The following is a 27298-nucleotide window of genomic DNA, read 5'->3' on the forward strand; positions in this document are numbered from 1 at the left end:
TTTTGAAAGAGAGAGAGAGAGACAGACAGACAGACAGACAACAAGCAGGGAGGGGCAGAGAGAGAAGGAGAATCTGAAGCAGCTCCAGGCTCCGAGCTGTCAGCATGGAGCCCGACGCGGGGCTGGAACTCAGCGGGGACCAACACTCTTGATCAGAGTGCGGCCTCGAACAGCCGGGGTACAGAGTTTTTAAAGCCGATCACATCGTTTGATCATCACCTGGAAACAGAACGGAGAAAGAGTTCCCAGATGAGTTAGAAACAGTTGCCGGATGAGGTGGTGATTTTAGACTTTCTGCCCCTAAGCTGCAACCAGTGGGTCTCCTTGACCCTGACTCTGATGCTCTTTTCTTTGAGCTTTGGTTTCCTTCATTGGTGAAGCCTGATTTACAGGAGTATAGAGCATAATTTACAAGAGTGAAGCAAGGCTGTTATCTCTTGACCTTCAGTGTCAGAACAAAGCTGTTATTTTTTAAACTACATGTTAGCCCTACACTACAATTTAACCCTTACATTTCCCCCTTTTCTTGTCAGTGAATCAATCCCTTGATTCATCACTAGGAACTAAGGGGACATAGTTGGACCTCATCATCATAATTTTTATTTCACCAACTCGCCTCTTGACATACTAACCAATTGATAATGCGCGGGCCGATAGTTAACCCGAGAAGTAACAACAGCAGTGGCCCAGCTATAGGGGTGAGCAGTGATGTGAGCCAGAGGGACCGAGAGAATAAACTCTGATACCAATTATCTGGCCTTTTCCTTCACATCCGACCTTTCTATTTGCAGGGCAACTGTATAACCCTGGTATGTCAGCCAATTTTTGTCCTCGATCCCTGTGTCCACATCCATAGGTAACCATACAGGGGTTTTCGGGGACCGGAGCAGCGAAGCCCGTTGGCTGTTTATAATTAGGAACTAAATTCCCCCATGAGGCCCCCACCAAGTCGCATAAATCAAACAAAAAACAAGGCACAGTGGAAGAGGTATTAGATGCTATCACCTTCCCCGTGACAGTGTCCCTGAGTTCCCATTGGTATGGCCAAAAAAGACAGGGGAGGTAATTCCATACAGTCCCCCACGCTTACCATTATACAAACCCAGACAATTATTATTATGCCCGCATCAGTCTTAGCTTTAAAGGATCCTCTGGGTGCCTTGGGACCTTCCATTGCCGTTCGTTATCTGCTTCCGTATCAGTCTGGGGTGTTCCCGCCTTCACACAGTTTTTCTTAACCTGAGAGTGATGAATGCAGGTTTGGACACCATCCACCTTCACGGCTGTGGACGTAGTCAGGATCACGGTGTGCGTGCGGTCCTTTCCAGCGCGGCTCCAGGGTTTTAGGCTTGTGCCTCTTGACCCAGACTAAGTCTCCTGGTTGAAAGGGGTGGGGAAGAACAGGAGGATGAGCAAAGGCCCTGGTTATTTCCTTTTGTACATGTTGCAGGGCCACGAGTGAGGCCAGCAAGCGGTCCCGTTCCAACTGTTCCGTTACGTCGTCTCCTAGCCTCGGCAGGATAGGTGGAGGTCTGCCAAATAAAATTCATAAGGGGAAAATCCCTTGACAAATGGAGTACAACGCGCTCGCAAAAGGGCAAAAGGCAGGACATCGACCCAATTTTCGCCCGTCTCAAGGCACAATGTGGTTAAGGTCTTTTTTAGGGTCTGATTTATCCTTTCTAGTTGACCCGAGCTCTGGGGTCTATAAGAGCTCTTAACCCTTACTTACACTTATAAAAAGGGGAAATTTGAAAACAATGAAATCTCGCCATTTGCAACAATGTGGACGGATCCGGAGGGAAAATGCTCAGTGAAGTAAGTCTGTCAGAGAAGGACACATACCATCAGATCTCACTCACTTGTGGCATTTGAGAAACAAAAGAAACGAACAGGGAAAGAGAGAGACAAAATCTCTCATCTAGAGAACAAACAGGTCGTCTCCCCAGGGAAGGTGGGTGGGGGCACGGACGAACGAGGCGAGGGGGATAGTGATGAGCGCTGGCCAACCACTCTACCGAATATAATATAACCTGCAAGCTAGTATAACCCTGCAGCTAATATAACCCTGCAAGTTAACTATACCAGAACGAAAACGTAATAAAACATAACGCATAAGAGGGAAACTTGGACACAGGCACGCGCAGCGGGAGAACAACCGAGGCAGCCGGGGTGATGCCTCTAGAAGCCGAGGAACGCCCAGGTCTGCCGCACCCACTGGCGGCTGGGAGAGGGCCTGGAACAGGGTCTCCGCCACAGGCTCAGAGGGGAAACCGCCCCGGGCGTCTTGATCTTGGACTCCGGCTTCCGGGATGGGAGGGAATGGATTTCCACCGTTTGAACCTGCCCGCGTGGGGCGGCCCCGCAAAGGCCGGCTGGGTCCCTCCCGGGGGCCCCCTGGTCACTTTCCACGGTAGGGACGACTTCTTCATAAGGAAAAGGAAATCCGACGCACTGACCACCTCACCACCGGGCGGGGCAGTCCGGGCGCAGGGCCAGGCGGCCGAGCCCGGCTCCACCTTCGCCCCTGGGAAAGCGGCTACGTGACGCCTGCGGGCGGGGCGGGGCTTCCCGTCAGGTGACGTCCGCCCGCCCCTTCCGTCGTCCGACCGCCTCTAGTCGGCGACGGACCGCGGGCTCCGTTCAGTTCCTGAGCCTGGAGCGGACGGGATGGCGGTGGGACGGGGCGCTCCGTGGCTGTGCGCCCTCCTGCTGCCGCTCGCGGCCTGGGTGAGTAGGGCCCGGCGGCGGGGAGAAGCCGGTGGCGGAGGGGTCGGGGAGAAGCCGGGGGAGGCTCGGGGAGGCGTCGGGAGGCGGTTGACTTGCCCCCCGGCGCGGAGAAAGGTCGGGAGGGGTCCGGAGGCGCGGGCGTGCCCCCGGCGCGGATGGGGAGGCACGGGGAAGGGTCGGGGAAGAGTGCGGAGGCGCGGGCATGCCCGGGCATGGGCATCCTCGGGAGCGGACGCGGAGGCGAGCGCTCAGATGGAGGGGGGTGGGGGGGCAGGCGAGGAGTAGCGCGCAGGCCTGGGAGGGCGGTGGGGAGGGGAGTGCAGGCCGGGGGGGGGGGAGGGGAGGCGCGCAGACCGTGGAGGGCGGTGGGGAGGGGAGTGCAGGCCGGGGGGGGGGGGGGGGAGGCGCGCAGACCGGGGAGGGCGGTGGGGAGGGGAGTGCAGGCCGGGGGGGGGGGGAGTGCAGGCCGGGGGGGGGGGAGGGGAGGCGCGCAGACCGGGGAGGGCGGTGGGGAGGGGAGTGCAGGCCGGGGGGGGGGCGGGGGGGAGGCGCGCAGACCGGGGAGGGCGGTGGGGAGGGGAGTGCAGGGCGGGGGGGGGGCGGGGGGGAGGCGCGCAGACCGGGGAGGGCGGTGGGGAGGGGAGTGCAGGGGGGGGGGGCGAGGAGGGGAGGCGCGCAGACCGGGGAGGGCGGTGGGGAGGGGAGTGCAGGCCGGGGGGGGGTGCGGGGGGGAGGCGCGCAGACCGTGGAGGGCGGTGGGGAGGGGAGTGCAGGCCGGGGGGGGGGGGTGCGGGGGGGAGGCGCGCAGACCGGGGAGGGCGGTGGGGAGGGGAGTGCAGGCCGGGGGGGGGGGGGGGGGAGGGGAGGCGCGCAGACCGGGGAGGGCGGTGGGGAGGGGAGTGCAGGCCGGGGGGGGGGGGCGGGGGGGAGGGGAGGCGCGCAGACCGGGGAGGGCGGTGGGGAGGGGAGTGCAGGCCGGGGGGGGGGGGCGGGGGGGAGGCGCGCAGACCGGGGAGGGCGGTGGGGAGGGGAGTGCAGGGCGGGGGGGGGGGGCGGGGGGGAGGCGCGCAGACCGGGGAGGGCGGTGGGGAGGGGAGTGCAGGCCGGGGGGGGGGGGGGTGCGGGGAGGAGGCGCGCAGACCGGGGGGGGGGGGGGGGCGGCGCGCGGAGAGGTGCGGGAAGACCGTGTGTCTTCCTTCGGGAGGTGGAGGAATCCGGGAATTCCCGGCGGCTGGGTTCTGGTGCAGGCCGCGGGGGCGTGCTTAGCTGTGTGGCGGAGCGTGCGCCCCGGCCGGCGGTGCCGCACCCCGGTGGCAGTCAGGCGTTGGAGAGGGACACTGCGAGTTTGGGGCCGCCGTCGGATGTGCCGGGCGATCGGCGAGCAGCTGGAGGAGCGCGCACGGATGTGGAAACGGCGGGGACAAGGGGGGGGATTCTCGAATTTTCTTCAGTGATTCCGGCCTTTAATTGTGCATCTCCTTGGCCGTATTTTCTGCGGCCTAGCATCCGTACAGGAATGGTTTGGTGCACATCCCGTTTCAAGTGTTATAAGAAACGGTTAGGTTTGCAAACCGCAGGCGGCAGAGACTGATTTTTCTGCCGAGGTTAGCGGCCCATCGGGGTGTGCAGTTGGGACGTGTGGCCGCTAGGGTCCCCCCCCCCCCCCCCCCCCCCCCCAGCGTTCTCAAAGTTTGGCGTCGCGGCTCCGTTCCGGTCGAGCTGTTCAGGACCCAGGGAGGCAGGCCTCAGGCTCTCCGCACCTAGTGCCTTCCCTGAAGCCAGTTTGGCTACAGCGTCGCTGTTTTTCTGCCCCAGAAAGGATGGCTTTTCTGATTTTAGTACTCTTCTTTTTTCTTTTTTTTTTTTTTAATTTTTTTTTCCAACGTTTTTTATTTATTTTTTTGGGACAGAGAGAGACAGAGCATGAACGGGGGAGGGGCAGAGAGAGAGGGAGACACAGAATCGGAAACAGGCTCCAGGCTCCGAGCCCTCAGCCCAGAGCCCGACGCGGGGCTCGAACTCACGGACCGCGAGATCGTGACCTGGCTGAAGTCGGACGCTTAACCGACTGAGCCACCCAGGCGCCCCTGGTGTTTTCTGCCCTGTGGGCATTCGTGCCTAAGACCTCTGAAGACCCTCTGCCCTGGGGCAGCCTCTGCTTCTGCACTTGCCAGGTGTAGTAAGCAGTGCCCAGGCTTTGTTCGGAGCATCCAGAATGAGGACCGCGGGGGCCCACTGGCCTGCGTTGTCTCTCTGTCGCAGGCCCTGCCCGCTGGTTGCTAGCAGCTTCCTTACTTGGGGCCATTTGTGCCAGGAATAAAGTCTGTATGGCGATGCCTTCAGACCACGTTTAACGGCTGAAAAGCTTTATCCAGAGAGCCTTTTCTTTTTTCTTTCTTTTTTTAATTGTGAATTTTTCTTTCCACAGTAGTAGTTGAGCTACGGCATTATGTTAGTTTCAGGTGTAACGCAACGGGTCAGCACTGAACGCATTTGTACGTATTGCGCGACGGTCATGACCGTGTCTGGTCCCCGTGCTGCACCTTCCGTCCTAGGCTGGGCTTTTCATCCCTGTGACTTACAACTGGACGTTTGTGTCTCCTGATTCCTTTCACCAATTTTGCCCATCCCCCTCCCCTCTGGCAGCCACCAGTTCTCTGTATGGATGAGTCTGTTTGCATGGCGTTCGTTTATTTCTTAGACTTCCACATCTGAGCGAAATCTGAAGGAATTTGTCTGACTTACTTCCCTTAGCATAATACACTCTGGGGCCATCCACGTTGTTGCAAATGGCAGGATTTCCTTCCTTTTCACGGATCAGTAATATTCCACTGTGTGTGTGTGTGTGTGTGTGTGTGTGTGTGTGTGTGTCTGTCTGTCTGTCTGTCTGTCTGTCTGTCTCCCCATGTGTACACACCACATCTTCATCCACCTGTTGATGGACACTTAGTTGTTTCCACCTCTTGGCTGTTGTGAATCAGGCTTCGGTGAACGTGGGGGTGCATGTGTCTTTCCGACATTCTGTTCAGGTGCAGCCCCAAAAACAGAATCGCTGGATTGTATATGGTGGTTGTCCTTTTCGCTTTTGAGGACCCTCCGTACTGTTGTGCAGGGTAGCTGCCCTAATCTGCGTTCCCGCCAACAGCGCGCAAGGCCTCCCTTTTCTCCGCATCCTCACCGACATTTGTTACTTCTTGTCATTTTGATCCTAGCCATTCTGACGTGTGCCAGGATGTTCTTCCCGGACGATGAGTGACGTTGAGCATCTTTTCATGCGCGTGCTGGCCCTCTGTGTGTGTCTCCGTTGGAGGAATGTCTCCTCGAGTCTCTCCCCCCATTTGCGTTTTTGTCTTTTTGTTACGGAGTTGTAGCTGTTCTGTCTTTCGGATCACCCCCTTATCGGATGCATCGTGTGCAAGGATCTCCCCCGTTCAGTAGACTGCCACTCATTTTGTCGATGGCTTCCTTCCCTGTGCAAAAGGAGAGGGCCTTTTATTCCAGTGAACTTGGCCTTGCATCACAACGTGTTGGTTAGTGTTTTCTCAGGGTACTTTCCTCCACCGCCTTCTGGTCCTATACACTATCCACTTTTGCCCGTGCACCGTCTGGAATGAGCTCGCCAGCCTGCCTTCAGGGGTGCAGCGGAAAGGCCTCTCTCCTCCTCCACGTGGCTGCATCACAGCCACTGGGCGCAGGGTTCTCAGGCCCCTTCCAGTGCCTTTTCACAGCAGGCCGCAGGCTGGGGCCGGGGTGGTTCCGGAGTCTTCCGCAGCCCCTCCCAGAACCTTCCATTCTGTGAGGCTGGGGTCTGAGGGAAGAAGACGCTCACGTCAGATGGGTGTTATGTTCTTGTTAACTTAAATCCTTAGCTGCCTGCAGGCTTTTCGGGGTTTGGCCACTGGGTGCCTTGGGGGTTCGCAAATGCCGGTCGGTCGTGGTTCCCACGTGGCTTTGCGTGTCTAGCAGGAAATTCTTTAGGGATTTCCTGGCACAGAAGTGAAGGGGCTGGAAGGGGACTTGGAGCCTGAGGGAGGGCTGCTGGAGCCAGGAGGGGGACCCCTGGCTGGGGGGGAGCGCCATGGGGGTGTGGGCCATGGAGAGGGAGGATTGGGAACTGTCGTCATCTGCGAGGCAGGTGCCGGAGGAGTTGAGTCGGGCACTTGGGTCTGGTGTCCAATTTATGAAGGCACCGACACAACTTAGGAAACGGGGTGAAGAATGTTTTGATGTGATTTTTTTTGAAGAGTGAAAATCTATGCAAAAAACATCCTTGGGGCGCCTGGGTGGCGCCGTCTGTGAAGCGTCCGACTTCAGCCAGGTCACGATCTCGCGGTCCGTGAGTTCGAGCCCCGCGTCGGGCTCTGGGCTGAGGGCTCGGAGCCTGGAGCCTGTTTCCGATTCTGTGTCTCCCTCTCTCTCTGCCCCTCCCCCGTTCATGCTCTGTCTCTCTCTGTCCCAAAAATAAATAAAAAACGTTGGGGGAAAAAAAAAAAAAAATCCTGAGATGAAAACAAAGAATGGGACCCTGCACTTGGCCTGAGCCTGCCCACGTGCTTCACATCCTAGGGTTCCAACCCCCGTTTCCAGTAAAAACTTGATTCACAAAAGCTGGCAAGCTCTTCGCTGATTTCATGTCTTAAAATACTGCATCACGCAGTGTTTACGTTGATGGCTGAATGGTGGGGGGAGGGGTGGGGAGCGGAAGCCTACATCCCCCCCCCCCCCCCTGTGTCCCGGCCTCCAAGGTCATGGCATGTACCGGGGGCCCCCAGAGCGCCACCACCAGTCCAGCTGAAACCACCCCCTCTCCGTCCGGTATGCTCCGGGGCAGGGAGTTGGTGCTCTGGCATCCTGAGTGCCAGATGCTGGGCAGGTGGCAGTGGAGGCAGGGGGCCTTGATGGGGGTGTGGTGGGGGGGGGGGGGGACACAACTTCCTTTAGTGTTGTTTGCCTTGGGGAAGGGGAGGGACCCGGTGCCGGAAGAACTGGGAGCCCCAGCCATAGAGGAAACAGCCTCCATTATGTTCGTGACTAGGGTGTTGCAGAAAGGAAAGTTGCTTTGCTCTTGTCGTGAGGTTTTCTTTTTTTCCTTTCTTTTTAAAAAAGTTTTTAATTTTTCAGGTTTCCTTTTGAAATAATTTGGGACTTTTGGAGTTAGAAGAGTAGTTCGCATGGCTGTACAACAATGTGAACGGGCGTCCCGGACACTTAACAAACGGTCACTCTTAGGGGTGGTGCGTGTGTAAGCCCATTAAAAACAAAAACGAAAAGCTCAGAAAGGAACGGAAAGAAAATAAAATAGCACCGGCTTCTGTGCTTGCCGCCCAGGCCCCCCCGGGGGGTGACGTGTGCGCCCCGATCACAGTGGGGGCGAGGGCCGGGGCAGTGCCCTTGCCTGTGTCTGCCGTCCCGCGGACGTCCCGGAGCAGACTCCTCCGTCCACTGTGTCTTCTGTGACCTTAACGCCGCAGAGGAGTGCTGAGCCCTCGTCCCGCAGAACATTTCTCGGGTCGGGTTGGGTCCGTGTGGGCGGCTTGTCGTGAACGGATTCCAGCTTGGCATTTTGGGCAGAAATGGCACAGAAGTGACTGGGGTGTTTCTTCCAGTCGTGACATCAACGTGTCCCCTCACGGCGATGCTGACTTCGGTGACAGTGCAGGTCAAGTTAGCATTTTCTCTTCTGGAGCTGGGCGGCTTTGCAACTGGGTCGATACCGTGCTTTCCCACGCGCTTCTGTTCACGGTCGTGAGCCTGCCTTGGCGGGCTGTTGGCGGAGATCGTGGGCACCGTGGTGTGTGCACGACGAGCTTTCTTCCTGACGCCTGGCCAAGTAGTGTTTTGTTACTCCTTGGGAATACAAGAAGTAGAATGTGATCAGTTTCCCAGCGCTGGGAAGGAAAGAAGGGATGTGGAGACGGGGAGTCGGGGGAGCAAAAGCCTGGGAAGCCAGGGGACGAGAAAATGGGCGCAAAGCTGGATCTTAACCACATGGCAGAGATGCAGGAAGCGAATGCGGATACGGTGCTGGTGCGACACGCGCACACCGGCCGACGCCCTCTCTGGGCGATCGGGTTGGGTCAGAAGGGCAAAGCCTGGCGAGGTGGGGCCTTTAAGAGCTCTGCCTGTAGAAGGACCAGCACGGCTGGTGGGACGCAGACGGGGACGGGAGACGGCAGACTCACCGAGGGACGGTGGGGTGACGTCAGCACGGTCCGGCACGAGAGTCTGCGTGTCTGAGGGCGTGCAGTGAGTGGCAGCTTGGGGGTGACGGGGAATGTCACCGAGAGGCAAGTGTGCAAATGCAGAATTCACAGATCTGAGGGAAGGTCCCAGCTCGTGCGCCCCCAGCGAAGCCCACCCCCGGGAGGTGGCCGTGTGCTTCTCTGCACGCGTGCGTCTGGGCAGAGGATGCGTGGGCCCCATCTACAGATGGCCCCTCTTGATGACGCCTGCTCCCCTTTCTGGTTGGAGGTGGACGTGGTGCTCGGCGTGGCCCCGTGTGACGTGACCGAGTACCAGCCGGAGGACAGCAACCTCTGCTGCCGCCTCTGCCCCGCTGGTGAGTCCCAGAGAACCTTCCGGGGCCTTGTGGGGCTGCCTGGGCTGGGGGGATCCCCGCTGGCTGGCGTGGGCGGACCTCTCCCAGGCAGCCGCCCCCCCCCCGCCCCATCCACGCCCCGGGGACTCCCGTGAACCGGGCGGTGGGCTTGTTTTGGTGGTGGGGGGGGGGGGGGCCGCTGGAGGCAGAGGTGGGGGTGCGTCCCCAGGCTGGACGCTCCTGTCTGCCCTCGTGTCGGGGTGACCGTGGACACCCGAGGAAGGGAAGTCCCACCAGGGCCGGGCCCGCACTGTCCTCACGCACGCCACGTCCGTGGAGCCTTAGTCACCCTCGTGAGGATGCTGTCAATTAGCCCCACCAAGCAGATGGCGGGCCTCAGGCTCCGAGTGCCTGCTGTGTCCTTGCCCCGGCCCACCTCACCTCTTGCCCAGTCACCGCCACGGCAGCCGGGCCTCCTTTGTGGGGAACCCGGTCAGCCCGCTGCCCCCCCCCCCCCCCAAAGCCAGATGTGCCCGCGTCGTCACCCACGGTGTCTTTGCGGGGGCCTCCACACGCGTCCACCGTCTCCATCGGTACCCCCCCCCCCCCCCACTTGTGCCTCCTTTGCTCTGGGACCCTCAGCCGCTGCAGGGCTCCTGTCTCAGGGACCAGACATCCACACCTGGGCCGTTCACACCTGTATATCCCACACACACCTGTGCGTCCACAGCTGGGTGCACGTGTCCCCACACACGCACACGGTCCAGCTGGGAACGGGTTGGACACAGGTGGCCCAGCTGGGAACCTGGTGCACTCAGCCTGGTGGCAGACGGAGGGCTGTGGCCCCCTCCTCCCAGGGAGGTGTGATTTGACTCCGCCACGGCCTTTGCACGAGGCGAGCGCTAGACCAGGGGGGCTCCTCTGGGACTGGTCAGAGCCCTCGGTCTCTAGGCCGCCAGTGCTCCCTGTAAATCAGCCCGGGGTTCCCGGGGCGCTGGGGGCAGGCACACGGGCGTTGTCAGGCCCTCGGGCCACCGCCAGCGTGTGTGGTCGAAGCCCTCCGCTCACGTGGGCCGGGAGTCGCCGGTGAAAGCCGAGGGGCGCCAGGTCCCCGGCTTCTCAGACGCAGGTGGCCAAGTGTCCATTCAGAACATTCCAAGGAGGTGTGGTTGGTGAGGGCTGGTCCTCCTAGAGGGGAGGCCTCGGGGGCTCGGTTGGCTCCGCTGCGAACCCCCTCCTCACCTCCGCGACCTCCCCTTCACACAGGCCAGTACGTCTTCAAACCGTGCAGGGTGAACCATACCACCGGCGAGTGCCGCGTCTGTGAATCGGGCACCTTCCTCGCCTTCCCTAATGGCGAGCCTACTTGCCAGAGGTGCATCCAGTGCCGGAAGGGTAAGTGGGCACAGTGGGATCTTGGCCTTTCAACTCGGCCTGTGGGCCTCGCCCCGAGGGAGTTTTACTACAGGTGAACACGCATTTTTATCGGGATGGGGTGTGTGTGTGTGTGTGTGGTTAAGGAATCTCCATCCACAGGGCAGCAGGATTTTAGACGTGCTGTATACGAGAACTATCTACAAGACTTTGTCTGAATTTCAATATATCAGCCACGGATTATTTTAAAAGATGTAATTTTTTTAAAAGGTAACCATTTGCATCAGCAAAGGCAAAGAAAATAAGATCCTTTGAGATAAATCTAGCAAAGGACGTATAACACGTTTACGAGAACAAACAACAGCTTGGAAAATCTAAACATACAGAGAAATACAAGACTATGGGAGGACCCCACGTTTTAAAGACACGTCGGTTCTCCGTGAAACGGTTCTCAGATTTGCTGTGTTCGCAGTGAAACTCCCAACAGCACGTGGCAACTCCTCACGTGTGCTGTATATTTTAAACATACGGTTTTTTATTTACAAAAAACAAAACAGCAAAACAAAACCCTCATAAGGGTTTTCGTGGAACTCGATGAGCGGACAATTGCCGAAACCCTCCGGCAGAGGGCAGAGCGCAGCGGGCTCTCACGCGTGGTCATATTTCGAGGCGACGGAGACAGCGTGATTTGCACAAAGGGGAAGACGGCCCCACGGATGTGGAAAGTGGCCTGTGGCACCGCGACCGACCCGTCCACGGGAGGAAGGGCGGAATTGCAAACGACGCTGGCCTGGACCGCGTGCTGTCCTTTGGTGCAGGACGGGAAGCTTCCACTGCCCCCAGGAGTGGTTCCTCCCACATCACAGTCCACAGGTGAAAAGTACTTCTTTGAGAGGAGGACGTGAGGAGTACTTAGGACTTCCAGGCAGCGACAGAACGTTTTACGGGATTTCTGAAAACCCTACACCATAACGTCGAGGTGGGTACACGTGGCGGCAGTCGAGCGACCCAGCTCCCGTTTTGTCGCGAGGCATGAAAGTTAAGCCGCGAAGGGGCAGAACCTGCTGGTGACGCAGCCCACGCGTAATTCACACCTGGAGCAAATCAGTCGTACGGTTTGGAAAAATGCTTCAAGTGGAGACAGACAGACAGATGTGGTGAAGGAGATGGGGCACGGAGCGCCGGTAACCGTGGTGAGAAGTGCCGGCGTGGAGGGACGGACGGATGTGCTGTCTTCTGGCAGCCGGACGGAGCGTCGCTGTGGATGCCTAGCATTCGCGGGGACCGAGAACAGCAAGTGCTCCGTCCCCATGGGAGAAGCAGGGTCCGCACACCCCGCACACAGTTGGGGCTGCCCACCCGCCCCGCGTCCCGATCCAGACCTGGACAGGCTCTTGCCCATGTGTGCTGGGACGTGGGGAGGGGTTCGCAGTCGCGTAAAGCCAGAAGCAACCCGAGCGTCCGCTGACCGAGAAGCGGGTGCGCGCGGGAGGAAGCCGCGGAAGCCGGCCCGGCACGTGCGCGGCGGGATCCCGCCTGCGTCGCGTCTTGCCAAACCCGTCTGTGTTTTGGAAGCGTGAGAGCGGAGTGACGCCATGGAGGGACCGGACCCGGGTGCGGGTCTGGACGTGGCGTCGAGCTGCGAGTGTGGTCGTGTTTCATCGTCATCTGTATCTCGAGTACGGTTCTTTGACATCCAGCGCGGCGGAAGGCTCTGGAAGGGTGGTCGTCAGCGTGGCCGCTGCGGTTCTCGCTGGCCGGCGGAGGGGGCCCTGTGTCTATGCCGTTCTCGCCTCGAGGTTTTGCTCATGTGGGACACGTGGTGGCGGTGTGTTTTTGTGGGGCGGATGAGGTGAAGGGCGCTGCGGGCTCTCTCTGAGGAGCTGGCCCCGGCCCCTTGGCCCAGGCTGCAGGGGTGAGGGCCGGCTGTTAGCTCCTCTCCGCCCCTGCGTAGTCGGGAGGCTGAGGACGGTTCGGCGCCCTTGACCAAGGTTCTGGGCGCGGCCCGGTGTGGGCAGGGACTTTCCTGTCCGCCCCTGCTGACCCGCGACCCTCTCCCGCCAGGAGACCAGGAGGTGGTGGCCAAGTGCTCCCCCACCAGCGACCGGCAGTGTCAGTGCAGAAAGGGGAGTTTCTACTGCAACTCTGTGGACTGCGTGGAGAACTGCCTCCGGTGTACAAGGTCCTGGGGGCACAGGCGTGGGCCCCTCCTGTCCTCCCAGTAGTACAGACCCCAGGCTCCCAGTGGTGGTGGAGACAGTCCAAACCCACAGGCAGTGAGGACTCCGTGAGGGGTGAGGGGGGTAGAGGGCGTGGGAGGCGACCAGGCTCTCAAGCAGAGGCCTGGCGAGGAGGGTAGGGAGCCATAGAGGGTTCTGGGGGAAGAGCAGTCCAGGCAGACAGAACGGTAGGGCCGCGCCCTGTGGCAGCGCGGGACGGCCGCTGTCCCCGTGGGGGTCCTGTGGCCCCCGTGGGGGTCCTGTGCCTGTGGTAACAAAGCGCCACAGCTGGGCAGCTTCGAGAAAACCAACGGAAGTGTGTTCTCTCCCAGCTCTGTTCACCAGGCGCCTGAAACCCAGGTGTGAGCAGGGCCGTGCTCCCTCCGCAGGCTCTAGGGGAGGAGCCTGGCTCGCCTCTTCCAGCCTCTGACGCTGTGGGCGCTCCGTGATGCTCCTTCGCTTACCTTCCGTCTGCTTCTGTCTCTGCGAGGTCACCTCTCGCGTTTGTGTCTCGGTATCTGCACACGACCTCTCTCTGTCCCAGTCCGAGTTCCCTCCTCCAAGGACACCAGTCCTTGATTTAGGCCCACTGCAGTCTGGCATGGCCTCACTGTGAAGTGCTTCTGTCTGCAAAGACCCTGTGTCCACATAAGGTCAACTTCTGGGGTTCTGGGTGGGCGTGGGTTTGGGGAGGGCCTTGTGGGGAGACCTGTATGGTGGCAAAGCCGTTTAAAACAGCTCCGGTTTCTGAGGCACATTGTGAACTGATACGACTCAGGTTCCTGCACCTGGCGAGTCCAAAGTAAGGACTGCTTTCAGGTCTGGTGTGATCCAGGCTCTGGCTTCTCTGGGCTTGCTTGCTTGTCCCCTTCTCCACGTGCTTCCTCTTTGGCCTAACTTCTCTCTCGATGGGCATGGGGCTCCAGCTGCAGTAGGGCCAGTGCTCCTAGCCACACACAGCTCTGTCCAGGAACAGAGAGGGAGGCTCTTCAGCATAGGACGCTCTTATTCTCCGTGAGCCAGTTTGGGCCAGAGAGCCCGGGAGATGCCAGGCAGTGTTTGCCTGAAGGCTGGCGGGCCGTCGTGGGAGCTGTGGGTGGTGGGAAGGACGTTGCATGCCGCGCCCAGGCAGGGAGAAGTAACGCTCCGGGTTTCTTCACCCTTCAGATGTCCTGGCGTTGTCCTGTCACCTTGCAATGCTACCAGCAACACGGTTTGTGCCACAGAAACTGATCGAGGGCGTCCAGGTAAGGAACTGAGCTCATCTCTCTCTTTTTTTTTTTAATGTTTAATATTTGAGATAGAGACACAGAGCGTGAGCGGGAGAGGGTCAGAGAGAGAGAGGGAGACACAGAATGCGAAGCAGGCTCCAGGCTCCGAGCTGTCAGCACAGAGCCCGACGCGGGGCTCGAACCCACGAACCGTGAGATCGTGACCCGAGCCAAAGTCGGCCGCTTAACCGACTGAGACCCCCGGGTGCCCCCTGAGGTCATGTCTTTAATCCAGGTCAGCAGACCTTTCCCATAAAGGTAAAAAGCGTAGGTTTTGCAGGCCCTGCGGTCTCTCTTGTCACTCCTCAACCCTCCCTGCCACTGAAGCAAAAGCCCGAAGACGGTAAGTACACAGATGGGCTTGGCTGGGTGCCATCAAAAACGTACTTGCAGAAAAGCGTACTTGTAGTGGGCTGGGTTCCCGCGGGCCACCGCTCATAGACCTCCGTCTTGAGTAAACAGCATCCTTGGTGACAAGCTGTGACTTGCCCCCGCCTTGCGCCCTCTTGTGCTAAGGGCCTGTGCAAGACATGCCCGCTTCATACTGAGTTCGCAGGCAGGTTTGTTTCCTACTTTTGATAATCATAGCTGACCCCTGAACAGCACGGGGTGAGGGGCGCCGATGCCCCACGCGGTCAGATCCACATAGAACTTTCGATCCCCCCAACAGCCTAACTACCAACAGTGCGCTGTTGACCAGAAGCCTTAGCAGTGACGTGAAGGGTTGATTGACCCCTGTTTTGTGTGTTTTGTCTGTACCGTGTGCTGTGTTTTTACAATAGAGTAAACTGGAGGGGAGAAAAGGGCGTTAAGTGAATGAAGGGAAAATACGTTTACGGCGCCCTACTGCTTGTAGAAACGATCCACACGTAAGCGGGCCCTCACGGTTGAAACCCATGTTCAAGGGTCAACTGTGTTTGTAAATGTTGGTAATTACAAAGTTAGGGTAGGATTCCTTTTTATTCACGCTGAGGGGTCTCCCGAGGGACGGGCTCTTCCTTGAACGAGGTCCCTTTATTGTGCCCCGTGTGCGAGAGCTCTGCTCACCTCGAGATTCTCACGGGACCTGCCAGAAGCTGTACTCTTTTCCTGTTCTGATTGTGTCCTGTGATGAGCCTGGGATCGGTGTTCCGCATGCTGTGGGGTAAGGGGGTCAGGCTTCGATGTGTTTTCCCACACGCACACACGAATGACCCAGGACCATGTTTGGAAAAGACAGTCCCTCCCACCTGCCCTGGGGTCCCTGGGTGATGAAGGCAGTTCCTCCTGTTCGGTTTGGGGCCACACCCACCCGCAGGCCTTGCCGGCAGAGACCCAGGGCCCCCAGTCCTTCCTCCGCACGGTCTTTGGTGTGTCAGTTCACACTGCGGAATCGGCTTGTTGATTTCCACGGAAAATTTTGATTCATGTAACGTGCACTTTGAAAGGATATTTTAACACCGGGAAAAATTGGGAAGGGCCTCATCTGAGAATAAGGAACATCTCTGAGTCAAACAGCAGCACCATGCAGAAGTTGTGCCCCATCGTCTGTCCTTCCCAGCACCGGCTGCTGACGCCAATGACGAGCGGGTGGCTGCCGGTCCAGGGCTCAGATGGGTGTGCCCTGCCCCCCACCCCCCACCCCCCGCCGCGTCTTTGTGTCCACGAGTGCTGTCGGTGCTGTGGTCTCACCAGGGTGACACCAGGACACCCGAGTGGTCATGCCAGATGTCTCCCCAGGGTGGACCTGCCCTGTCCCTCCGGCCACCATGGGTGGGCCTTGCACCAGTCAGGACGGGCCGTCCCCTGCCTCCTGCTGCCGGCTGTGGCCGCTCACACCGGAGCTGCGGCCTGGGTACCAGAACCCCTAGCCACCCCCCTGGCCCCGTACACCTCCTGCTGCTTCCAGCCCCCCTGCGTGGGGCCCCAGGTCCCCTGAGCCTGGGGTCCTCGTCCGTGACACAGGAGGCGCGAGCCTCTCCTGTCTCCCACTGGGGACATTCGAGATGATGATCCGTGGGAGAGGGCTCGGGGCCTTTCTGTAGCACGTGGCTTGAATGAGGAGGGTGTGCCTGACCCTGCTACAGCGTCTGTTTTGTCTCCTTCCAGAAAACAAACGTGGGTCTGAGTTCCTCGTGCCGTGGGTGACCGTGAGCGTCATTCTTGCCGTGGCCGTCGTCGTCGGTGTTTATTGGTATAAGAAGAAAGGTAAGTTAGTGTCAGTCAGTCCTGGAGAAGCCAGCTCAGCAGGAGCTCAGAAGTGGACACTTGGGGTTAAGAGGTCCCTGACGGGGACTTTTTCACTTATTTAAAAAAAATTTTATTTGTTTTTAGTGTTTGTTTTTGCGAGAGACACAGCATGAGTGGGGGAGGGGCAGAGAGGGAGACACAGAATCCGAAGCGGGCTCCAGGCTCCTAGCTGTCCGCACAGAGCCCGACGTGGGGCTCGAACCCTCAAACCGTGAGATCATGACCTGAGCTGAAGTCGGACGCTTAACCGACGGAGCCCCCCCCCGGGCGCCCCGGGGACTTGTCCATTGGGAGCACGGCTGTGCTCATCTTCTCACTTGCGCTCCTGAGCTCCGGGCTGTGGCACGGGGGCCCTGCCGCCTGCTCCCTGGCACACGGGTCTTAAGGCCAGGGTCTCGGGTTCACCGGCTGGGGATGCCGTGTCTGGGGTGCTGTCGGCCAAGAAGCAGGGCGAGGCGGGTGCTGTGTCGGCAGGGGGCTCCTGGGGTGGGTGGGCGGGGGCACCCGGGTGCTGGCAAAGCCCCCCAGGTAGCGCTCACCTCCTGTGTCCTTCCCAGGTGTGCGGGTCTCCTACCAGCCGATCGTCAGATTGTTGAAGGGTAAGTGTGCTTTCTTGCCAGTTCAAGGCGCTTCCTTTCCTCACGGAAGTCATTGTCCCCGCTGATACCAACTGTGGTCATTTCTCTTCTCTTTGGTCTTCAGGAAGGTCGGACGGGCCAGGCGTCTTTGTGAGTACTGCCCTGGGGTTTGCCTGATGGTAGCTGCTGGCCTTGGTGGCCGCAGAGTCCCAGAAGATGCCCCGGGGCGGGGGCGGGGGCAGGCGGCAGCCCCTTCCTCGGCTGTGTCTGCTGCACCTTGTGTGGGGGCGTCCGCATGCGCCTCAGCGGACAGAGCCCCGGAATGTGCTGGTCGGGACCAGAGTGGAAAACGAGGCACGGAGGGGCAGAGGGGTTCTGCGTGTGGGTCCCAGGGCTGCCGAAGCAGGTCACGACGCATCACGGAGCTCGTTGCTTGTGTGTCTGCGGCCCCTCTGTGGGGCTGGCTCTTTCCAACGCCCTCGGGGGGTGGGGGGCCCCTCCCTGCATCTTTGGGGGAGGGCGGCAGCCGGGAACCCTGGTTGCTGGGCGCTTAGAGGCATCCGTCTTTGTCTGCTTGCTCCCCACCTGTCTGTGCATCTCAGAGCCGGTCTCCTCTTGGGGACACTCCGCCCCGGGTTACGGCTCACGCTAATCCAGTGTCTACCCCCCCTGCAGTTAGGTCCCATTGGCAGGCACCAGGGGGTTAGAGCGTAGGCACACAGGTGCATCTCGGAGACACTGCGGGTTCGGTTCCAGACTGCTGCCGTGTAGCAAGTGCACGGGAAAGCCAGTCTTCCTAGCACGTAGGAAAGTTCTGCGTGTCCCATAGCGCAGTCTCTTCAGTGCGTGATAGCCTCGTCTACGCAAACCGTGCACGCCTCACTTAAACATTTTATCGTGAGTGCCAACCACCACCCTCTGAGCTCCGGGTGAGCTGTCCTCACGGATCGCAGGTCACCAGATACGGTGATGACGACACAGGTTGAAATGCGGCGAGAATTACCAGAATGTGGCACAGAGACACGAAGTCAGCCAACGGGGTCGGGAAAATGGCGCCCACAGATGTGCTCAAGGCAGGGTTGCCACGAACCCTCATCTGTAAAGAATCGTACTTGGCAGGGAGCCTGGGGGGCCCAGTCAGTTAAGCATCCCGCTCTGGAATTCGGCTCAGGTCACGATCTCACGGTTCATGAGATGGAGCCCCACATTGGCTCTGTGCTGACAGCGTGGAGCCTGCCTGAGATTCGTTCTCTCTCTCTCTCTCTCTCTCTCTCTCTCTCTCTCTCTCTCTGTCCCTCCTCCACCTACACACGCTCTCTCAAAAAAAAAATCATACCTGCAAAGTGCAATAAAATGACCTACGCCTATATTTTGGGGCGGGGGCCACTTTCCACCCACCACAGGCTTGGGTTGGGGGTCTCGGGACCCCTCCCAAGCAGCTGGTGGCAGAACAGGGAGCTCACCCCATGCGGTGTTCTCGAAAACTGCACATTTCCCGCGTAATCGTCAGGCAGTTGACGTCCCCCCCACCCCCGCCCCGGGTAGTGGCTTGGGAAGCCCCTGTGCAGCAGGCTTCTGTGACCAAGAGAAACGACTTTGCCCTTCAGCCACTGAGAAGCAACTCGCAGCTTGAGACGGTGCAACCCGAGGCGCCCCCGGCCCCCGGCACAGAAACCCAGCCCCAGCCTGCGGAGGAGGAGAGCCTGGCCTTGATGCCCGAGGCCAGGCCCCACCCGGGGCCCTCAGGGGAGTCCGAGGAAAGCCCTGAGCTGCAGGCCTTGGTGGTCGGAGGAAGCCCGGTGGTCCAGGAGCAGACGTTAGAAGCCTCTGCTCCCGCCGCTCCGGAGCCCCAGGACGGGACCCAGGCGTCCCCTTCGCTCAAGAGTCTAGAGGAGGTGAGTGAAGTGTCTGCGTGGGTCCCGTCCCGGTGATGACGCAGCCCGTGCGTAGCGGGCATTCGCGTGCGCGGAGCTCCGCGTTAAGTGCTAACGTGTGAGCTTTCGCAGCCGTCTTGTAGGAGTGCCCTGGGGCGGCTTAAACAGCACATCCTGCCGTCTCAGTCCAAGAACAGGCCGTCGCGGGGCTGCTTCCTGCTGAGGCTGCGAGGGATGGTCTGGTCCAGGCCTCCCCCCGGCTGCCGCTGGTGTCTGGCCGCCTTTGGGGCTCCTTGGCTTGGAGTGGCATCGCCCCGACCTCTGCCTGCACTCTCAGGGCCGCGTCTCCCTGTGTACGAGTCCGCGTCCAACTCGCCCCTTTTCCTGAGGACGGGGGGGGGTGCCTTGGAATAGGGCCCACCCCAATAACCCTCTCGTAAGCTTACTGCGGGCAACGATCCTGGTCCCAAACACGGTCAGTGTTTATGGGTTTGGGTCTCAGTGTTTTCGGGGGGGCAGGGGGTGCGGCACAGGTCAGCCCCTAACAATCCCCAACCCGACCTGCTGTCCGAAGGGACTGTGACACGGAGGTGGGTGTCGAGGCTCCGAGAGTGTCCTTGTCCAGGTACCGCGCTTGGGGTGTGGCAGGAAGGAGGAGGCCCGGCCCGTTGGTGTCGCACACCAGGGCCTCCCGAGCGCGCGCGTGTCTCGTTCCGCGCGGCGGACCTCGGCCGAGCACCGCCCGTGTGCCAGCCATGCCGTCCGGGTCGCGGGACCATGGGAGAGAGGGGCGGGCCTCGTCCGGGTGCGCTCCCCCTCGGAGGACAGCAGCAGCCCCCATCCTCTGTTGCGGGGATGTGCGGGCCCGTCTGGAGTTGGTGACACCCAAATAGGGTTTGGCAAGCTGGGCAGATACCTGCCGAGTGGCACTAGTGGAGGGGGACTGTTCAGGAAGAGGGGAGGCCAGAGCCAGCACTTGGGGCCTGACCAGGGTCTGTTTCTGAATCCTCAAGGAGCTGCGGGACAAGGTCCCAGGGAGGAGATCACGGGACCCTGGACGGCTGTGGTGGGGGTGCAGGGAGGTCAGGAACTCTGCTTTGGAGCCTGGGTTCCTGGGTTGAGTGCCGTTAGGCGTCATTTCAGGGACACGGTCTATGACTCCAGATTCTCCAAGAGTTCCGAGGGGAGTCAGGTACAGAAGTGAGGACCCTCGTGCGTCTCGGCGGGAGGCCCGGGGGGTCCCTCTCGGGCGGACACCTGTGCGGTGCTCGCACACACTGGCATCACCCGCGACTAGGGAACTGCATTTACGAGTGTCCTCCCTGTTAGTATTATCTGGGCCGGGACAGGATCCCCCCCCCCCCGTGACATAGTTCAGCTGTCACCTGCCCACCCGAGCAGGGGGCTCCGTGCCACAGCGGCAACACCGTGCTGTCCCTCGGCCCGGGGCATGGCGTGTCCCGGGACCACTGGCCGGGAGACCACGAGTGGGCTGTGAGCTCTCTGCCCCCGTCGGGAGCTCCCTCAAGGCCACCTCACGTTCGCAGAGCCACACCTGCCCCCACCCTGCTGCTCCCTCCCACCACATCGTGCTTCTGTTTCAGACACGGGTTTCTTGCCCTGGGTCAATTTTATTTCTTTCTCTTCGCAGCGATACAAAAAGGAATATTTTGTCAAGGATAACTCCAAAGAAGGTACGTGATCTGAATTCTCACTTACAGTGAGTGACCGGGCTTCGCCTTGTTTCTGGGAACCCCTGCCTGTATGAAGCGGTGGGACCTTCTGTCAGCTCGACCCGTGCTTTTTCACAGCCACTAATGGCATTAGGGGAAACAGCATTTGCCCAACATGAGTTTTGCGGGGTTCATCAGGCTTTGATCTTATGACCCATTCGTGTGTTTAAGAAACACGAACGGGCAGCAGGAATGCTTTCTACGCTCCTGGATGGGTAGGGACCCCCCCGGCTAGGAGACATGCTGCACGTCGGGTGCTTTTGTATCCCCTCCACTAACTGTTCTGCAAGATCGCCCCAGCACACGGGTTTAAAAACATGACAGTCTGAAACTCGGGCTACAGAAGTCACCCCAGGCCTCAGACCCTAACCATGGTCCCCAGCTGACACCAGAAGGCCTTCCTGTCCTGACCGTCTTATAGCCTTTCTCTGGGGGTCAAGGGAGAGAAGGCAGGTGGACTACAGCAGACTGCGTTCTCCCGACAGCTTCCTGCTTGCCCCCACCCTCGGCTCCTCCTGGGCTCGGGCTCAAGGGCTCGAGGAACGAGCTGCAGGCAGGGCGCCCGCGGGGCAAGAGCTGTGGCAGAGGTGGCCCAGCCTCCGCCGGCTCCCAGCCCCTGGGCCTGATCACTTCCGGGAGACCCCTGGGGTCGTACAAGACCTCCCATGTCCTAGGTGTGGTGTGCTGGCGGCGGGGGGGTGGGCAATGGGACGGTGGGGCCACCCGTGACCTTACTCCTGGGGCCCAGCGACAGCAGGTGCCACGTGGTCATCCCAGGAATGTAACCGTCTTCCTTTCTGGCTTTGTCTCTTGCAGCTACCGCGACCATCCATTATGAGTTTGTAAAGAGCAGCATGGGAAACGACTGGAAGATGTTCATGAGGCTAATTGGTCTGGATGAGACAGACATTGACTCTTGCGAATGCGAGAATCCAGGCAATTTGATGGAGCAGCGTCACAAGATGCTCTTTACGTGGCGAAAGAAGCTGGGAAAGGAAGCTTCTGTTTTTAAACTCCTGGCTGCCCTCCATAAACTGGGGCTTCAAATGTATTTGCAAAACATTATAAACAACTTAGTTGCCGAAGGTATTTTAGGCAGGCATGTAGGGACCTCCGACTAAAGTGAAGTTTTGGCGTTGGATTGTGCCTTCAAGCAGGACTTCAAATGGACTGGATGTGATCTTCTTGCCCAGGTCTATCCTATTAGGAATTGTTTGAGTGCCAGGTGAGGTTGTGTGCGTTCTCTGAATTGATTTCTACGGAACATTTCCATCAGGGAGGTCAGTTTTACGTGCCAGTCGAGAGTGTTTCCCTGCAAGGGACCGGAGCTTCAGACACTGCCTGTGGGGACGTCCTGCGGGGACTGGGGATTCTAGCAAGTTGTGGACTCTTGCCAGAGGGATCCACTTACTGTGTCGAGTTGATTCGCATTCCTCAGCCCTCTTCTGGGTTCTGAGGCCAGGAGAGTTTGACTATTTTTCTGCCATGGCCTGCACCGGGTCCAAGTCACTGCGATGTCCCCAGGACCTAGAACGGGGTGCCATTGTGACTGAGTGCTCTGTGAGTGTGAACAGCTCAGTGACCAGGAACCTGTACCCGGCAGCTGTATGAGACCATCTCAGGGCTTCAGCCGGAGGCCTAGACCCCGGCCTGCTTTTTAAAAAAAATTTTAAGGGGTGCCTGGGTGGCTCAGTCGGTTGAGCGTCCAACTTCGGCCAGCTCAGGTCACGATCTCACGGTTCATGGGTTCGAGCCCCACGTCGGGCTCTGTGCTGACAGCTCGGAGCCTGGAACCCGCTTCTGATTTCTGTGTCTCCCCCTCTCTCTGCCCCTCCTGCTCACGCTCTGTCTCTCAAAAATAAATGTTAAAGAATTTTTTTTTTTTAACGTTTGTTTATTTTCAGAGAGAGCGAATGACTCCATGTTTCTAAGCTAATCCGTGCTTAGATTGGGCAGGTTGAAAGGAGGTTACGTATTGTTTTTAACTCTATTTCGTAAAAAACTGTTTATTTTTTTTTTAATTTTTTTTTTTATTTTTTTTAATTTTTTTTTTCAACGTTTTTTATTTATTTTTGGGACAGAGAGACAGAGCATGAACGGGGGAGGGGCAGAGAGAGAGGGAGACACAGAATCGGAAACAGGCTCCAGGCTCCGAGCCATCAGCCCAGAGCCTGACGCGGGGCTCGAACTCACGGACCGCGAGATCCGCGAGATCGTGACCTGGCTGAAGTCGGATGCTTAACCGACTGCGCCACCCAGGCGCCCCGAAAACTTTTTAATTCTATTTCGTAAAAAACTATTTCGTAAAAAAAAAACAAAACAAAACACTCAGGCCTGAATTCTTCAGATTCTGTCTCCCTCCTTCTCTGCCCCTCACCCATTCATGCTCTCTCTCTCTCTCTCTCTCTCTCAAAAATTAGCCTGAAAAAAAAATTTTGTGAAGTTACCGATATCAACATTTTGTTCTTTATTTTTACCTAATAAAATTTCTGTCTTAAGTAGCATTTCCTTTTATTTCTGGTGGGTACACAATCTTGGGTGTGATATCTTTAGCAGGGGAAGGCATGCACAGGGGAAGGAACGGACCCCAAGGATGTGATTTGCCAGAGGGAGGGGCTCTGGGAATGTCAGTGGCCTCAGAATGGGATCTCCACCCTGCCCTCCTCACTCGCCCCAAACCCCGCCAGACTAGCCTGCACACTTCCAGCACCAAGCCCTTCGACTTCCAGTTCGTCATTAAATGCTGCTACAGCCACCCAGTTCAGGAGCTGAGGTGTCCTCTCAGAGGTGGGATGCCACCAACTCTCTCGTTGACCCTCCCTACCACACCCCGGTGTCTGCTTCTTCCTGTGGCTCTCCCAGGCTTGTCTATTCACCCTACCAATCCAGGCCACCATTCACTCTCCTACAGACCGTTGAAAGGCCTCGGGCGTTGCTTTCCTCTGGCTCTCCGGGGTTCATTCCACTAGCACTTGGCAATCGAATGACAGTCCTCAAGCACAAACACAGTCATGCCTTGTCCCGTCTAAACCCTTCAGGGGTCAGTGCCCTTGTTGACCTTGCTTACAAGCTGCTTCAAAAAGGTCCAAGCTATGGCCTGTGCCTGGAGCCCCGCCTCTTGCCAGGGCCGCTCCAGCACCTTCTGTGCTAAGGCTCAAGTTACCAGGGGCTGTGCTTTCTGCTGGGTTCTTTTGCAGGACAGTACCCTCTACCTGCACTTCCCACCCATCCCGAATCCCATCTTCTAAGCTTCCTTCGAACTAGTCCTCCATCCAGGCCAGCACATTCCTGTCTCGGGGAGGCGGGATGGGGGGGGGGGGTGGGCAAGGGCCTGTCCCCACACCACTGGGGTACAATGCCAACTTAAACAGGCATGCATGAGATCTGTCTTTGATGCCTGTCTCCCGAGGCGGGACTGCAACATTCCTCCCTGACACCCCAACCCCAACCCCACACACACCTCCACCAAGCCCCGCGCCCGGGCTGGCCCCGGGCCTCGTCATGGGCCCGGACACGGAACGGGTAGCTCCGGGGATGCCCAAGGAGGACGTCCGCGGCGCTGTAACAACTACAACTCCCAGCATGCCCTGAGCCGGCGGCGTCCCGGGTCCGCGGCGGTTGCCTAGCGACCGGGCGTGTCCCGGAAGGTTGGCCGGAAGTTGGGCGGGACTTCCGGGGCGGTGGTTGCATCAGATTCTGGGAAGCCGGCGCCGCGGCTGCTGGTTTGTAATTCCTACGATGTCAGGTTCCTCTGGGGAGCAGGGTGAGTGCGCGCGGGGAGGCAAGCGGGGCGACCCCGGGCCTGAGGGGACGGCGGGTGTCCGGGGCGGGCGGGGGGCGACCCCGAGCCTGAGGGCGGCGGGTTTCCGGGGTGTGCAGGCTGGGGGCGACCGCGGGCCGGAGCGAGGCGGGTCCCCGGGGAGGGCAAGCGGGGGGCGACCGCGGGCCCGAGGGAGGCTGGTCCCCGGGGAGGGCAGGCGGGACGACCCCCGGCCTGGGCCTGCGCTGTCCGCACTTCGCTGGGACCCGACTTGGCTCCTGACGGCGCCGCGGCCACCCCCCTCCTCAGCCTCAGTCTCCTCGGGTTGTGCCCGGGACGACCTCGCCCCCTCCAGCCCCAGCTGTGCTCCGGGGACAGGCAGAGCCCGAGGGTTGTTGCGATTTGCGCCCAGCCGGCCAGCAACCCGGGGGTGGGCGGAAGACGCCGGGGGTACGCGGCCCCACACATGAAAGGCTTGGGGTTTCAGGAAGCCTTTCATCTGCGGCTCCGCAAACAGTGGTCATTGGGATCTGCGTGGTCGGAGCGTTATTGCCGCACTTTATTGCCGCCGCGGAGGTTCAGGGAGCAGCCTTGGCTCTGCCCACCCGGGTCACCGATGCCACCAGCGGGTGGACAAGTGAGTCCACAGGCAGACCTCCGCAGAGCACTGGATCTTCTCCCACCATCCGGCTCGCAAGGCTGTAGCCGCTGGCAAGACCAGAGACTGTCACCAGGATTCCTAAGTCTGGAGCAAACTTCCCTCGGGAAGCACTCTGAGTGTAGAGTTCTTATGCTCTTGGCTGGTGACGATTACATACCAGTCTGCCGGCCTGCCCCCAGTGTAGGCTGGTCAAGGCTTTCCTGGCCCCCAGTCCTCCTCTTTGCTCCTGAGGTCTCTGGGGCTCAAAGTGGGGAAACCCAGCGATGTGAGAGGCACCCATGTGCCGGGGCTGCTGTCCCACACCAGTGCCCACATACCAGGCACGCTGGATGTCACCCAACAGGTGTGCCTGGATTCCAGCACTGCCCCCACCTGCCTTGCCGCCAGACAGCCCTCGGACAGGTGTCCACCCAGACTCCCGTAAAACAGCATCGTGCTTCCCAGCCCTGACCGCAGAGCCGGTCCGGCTGGGCTGGGGTCCCAGCTGTGCCCCTTTCTCGCAGCACAGAGGGGTGACGCGTACGGCCTCAGAGGATGCGGGCCCCTAAAGGAGTCATTACTAGGGACGGATTTAGAACAGCGCCTGGCACGGGATGGGTGCTGTGTGTCTGGGTTGAGACTAGAGCTGCTGTCTTGCCTTCTGTTTGTTTTGTCTTTTTTCTTTTTTTTAAGTTTATTTTTGAGAGGTGGGGGAGGGGCAGAGAGAGAGAGAGAGAGAGAGCGCGAGAGAGAGTCCCCAAGCACACGGGGCTGGATCTCATAAACCACGCGGGACTCCGTCTTACAAGCCATGGGGATCATGACCTGAGCTGAAATCTAGAGTCAGGTGCTTAACCGACTGAGCCCCTCAGGCGCCCCCTTTGCTTTTTTTTTTTTTTTTTTTTTTTTTAATGAAAGTGTGGTTTTGGTTCATTTGTGAAACATAGATGACATATTGGTTTTTTCCTTTAATTGCTTTAGAATTTGAGGGTTTTGGAGCCTTGATAGGAGTTGGCCTCAGTAGGATGTCTGGACTGCTGATAGATTTTTGTAGTCTTGTGCCTTGGGACCACATGTCCCAGCCAGGGGTTGGCCCCAGGGCACAGCTCACCTGTACTTCCTTTACTGCCGACCCCCCCCCCCCCCCCCCCCCCGCCCACACACACCTGTTCCCCAGGCTTCCCTCAAAGACAACACCCTAAGACCACCCTCTGAGGAGACTGGAAGTAAAATGAAACTGGAAAGGGCTGTATATTAGGTGCCAGAGTTGTAGATGTGCTTGGTTTCCAGTTCCCGAAAGGTTTTTGTTCTGAAGGTTAGAGTCATCAAAAGTGACCATCTTCCCAGACTTGAAAGAGACCCTCATTTAGAATATTCTTCTCATTTCAGATTGTCTTCCCTAAGGTGGTTCAAGACATCTGTTTGGTCCCCTGTGATGACATTGGGTTTACGGCCTCTCCCTTGTGTTTTGAAGGCGCGCGCCCCTCCCAGGTCCCGGTGACTCTTCTGAGGACCCCTGGGGGGTGACTCTTCTCTGAGGACCCCTGGGGGCACTCGGCTCCTCTCAGAGGCCTCGCCCTGCAGACTCACAGCCTCTGGTGGCTCTGCATGAGGTCCAACTTGCTGTTCCGTTTTTGATGCAGTGCAAAGGGTCCTCGCGATAATCACAATCACGTAGGTAGGGTTGTTCTCGGCCTGCGCGTCTTCCGGGCCCTGGTCTGCATGCACCCGTCCCGGCCTTTGGTCCTCAGAGCAACTCTGGGGTAGATGCTGCGCTTCTCTTCCTGGACCGGCGAGAGTCCTGAAGCTCCGAGGAGTGAAGTGATTTGTCCGGGGTCACACAGCCAGAGGCAGAGCCAGGCTTCTGTGGTCTATCTCAGACCACAGTGGGGATCTTAACCACGATCCCGTGCTGCCTTTGATGATAATCTGTCCGATTCCATTCAGAATAGCAGCGAGGGTCCTAATTCCAGAGCGTGTCGGGACAGATAAGATCAAGGCAACATGCTGCTGGGTTTCCCAAGGAAAAACGGAACGTGTGTATTCATAGATTGCAACTATTAGCTCAGTTGTGAACTCACATTTCCCGGTATTTACTTCTGTAAAGTTGTAAGAGAGGTGCCCGTGGGGTAGAAACTAAGCCATTTCCGGTGTCCCGGCACCCGCTTACCTGGGCAGCAGACTGTGCTTCTAATCACCAGAAGGTCTGTGCAATGCCACGTGAGAGCGTTATAGTTTCTGTTTCGGTGGAAAAGTGTCACTGAGCAGTTGAAAAAGGTTTGCTTAAATGGATCTGTCACCTGCCATTTACCCCGCGAACGCACATGGAGCGCCTGCCTTGCTCGGCACCGC

The 27298-nt window shown here is 58.9% G+C and overlaps 2 protein-coding genes and 1 long non-coding RNA gene across 6 annotated transcripts in view; 2 read left to right on the top strand and 1 right to left on the bottom strand.

The window, feature by feature from the left end:
• Positions 1-12: 12 nt before the first annotated feature.
• Positions 13-2633, bottom strand: LOC131488317 (uncharacterized). Its single transcript, XR_009250164.1, has 2 exons — positions 1091-2633; positions 13-219 (listed from the first exon to the last, which is right to left on the bottom strand). It is a non-coding gene; the product is annotated as an uncharacterized LOC131488317 (long non-coding RNA).
• LOC131488315 (tumor necrosis factor receptor superfamily member 1A-like) lies at positions 2590-22558 on the top strand. 3 transcript variants are annotated; one of them, XM_058690003.1, is made up of 12 exons: positions 2590-2730; positions 9202-9289; positions 10535-10663; positions 12707-12824; positions 14029-14108; positions 16221-16319; positions 16919-16960; positions 17064-17083; positions 17310-17318; positions 18454-18834; positions 20465-20507; positions 21363-22558. In XM_058690003.1, exons 1-12 carry the CDS (start codon positions 2671-2673, stop codon positions 21665-21667), a joined length of 1374 nt encoding a protein of 457 aa, XP_058545986.1. In that variant the 5' UTR covers positions 2590-2670; the 3' UTR covers positions 21668-22558. The 3 variants fall into 3 exon arrangements, with proteins under 3 accessions (XP_058545986.1, XP_058545984.1, XP_058545985.1); XM_058690001.1 differs by lacking the exon at positions 17310-17318 and having other exon boundaries at positions 17064-17089; positions 18547-18834; XM_058690002.1 differs by lacking the exons at positions 2590-2730; positions 17310-17318 and having other exon boundaries at positions 12707-12918; positions 17064-17089; positions 18547-18834.
• Positions 22559-24205: 1647 nt separating this feature from the next.
• CARS1 (cysteinyl-tRNA synthetase 1) overlaps positions 24206-27298 on the top strand; it is a 44681-nt gene continuing 41588 nt past the window's right edge. Inside the window, exon 1 of one of the 2 annotated variants that reach the window (XM_058690005.1) lies at positions 24206-24309. In XM_058690005.1, coding sequence (XP_058545988.1) covers positions 24285-24309 — 25 coding nt within the window. In that variant the 5' untranslated portion in view covers positions 24206-24284. The remainder of the gene's footprint in view (positions 24310-27298) is intronic. The other variant, XM_058690008.1, reaches the window with a different exon arrangement.

Source organism: Neofelis nebulosa, chromosome 10, assembly GCF_028018385.1.
Source record: "Neofelis nebulosa isolate mNeoNeb1 chromosome 10, mNeoNeb1.pri, whole genome shotgun sequence".
NCBI lineage: Eukaryota > Metazoa > Chordata > Mammalia > Carnivora > Felidae > Neofelis > Neofelis nebulosa.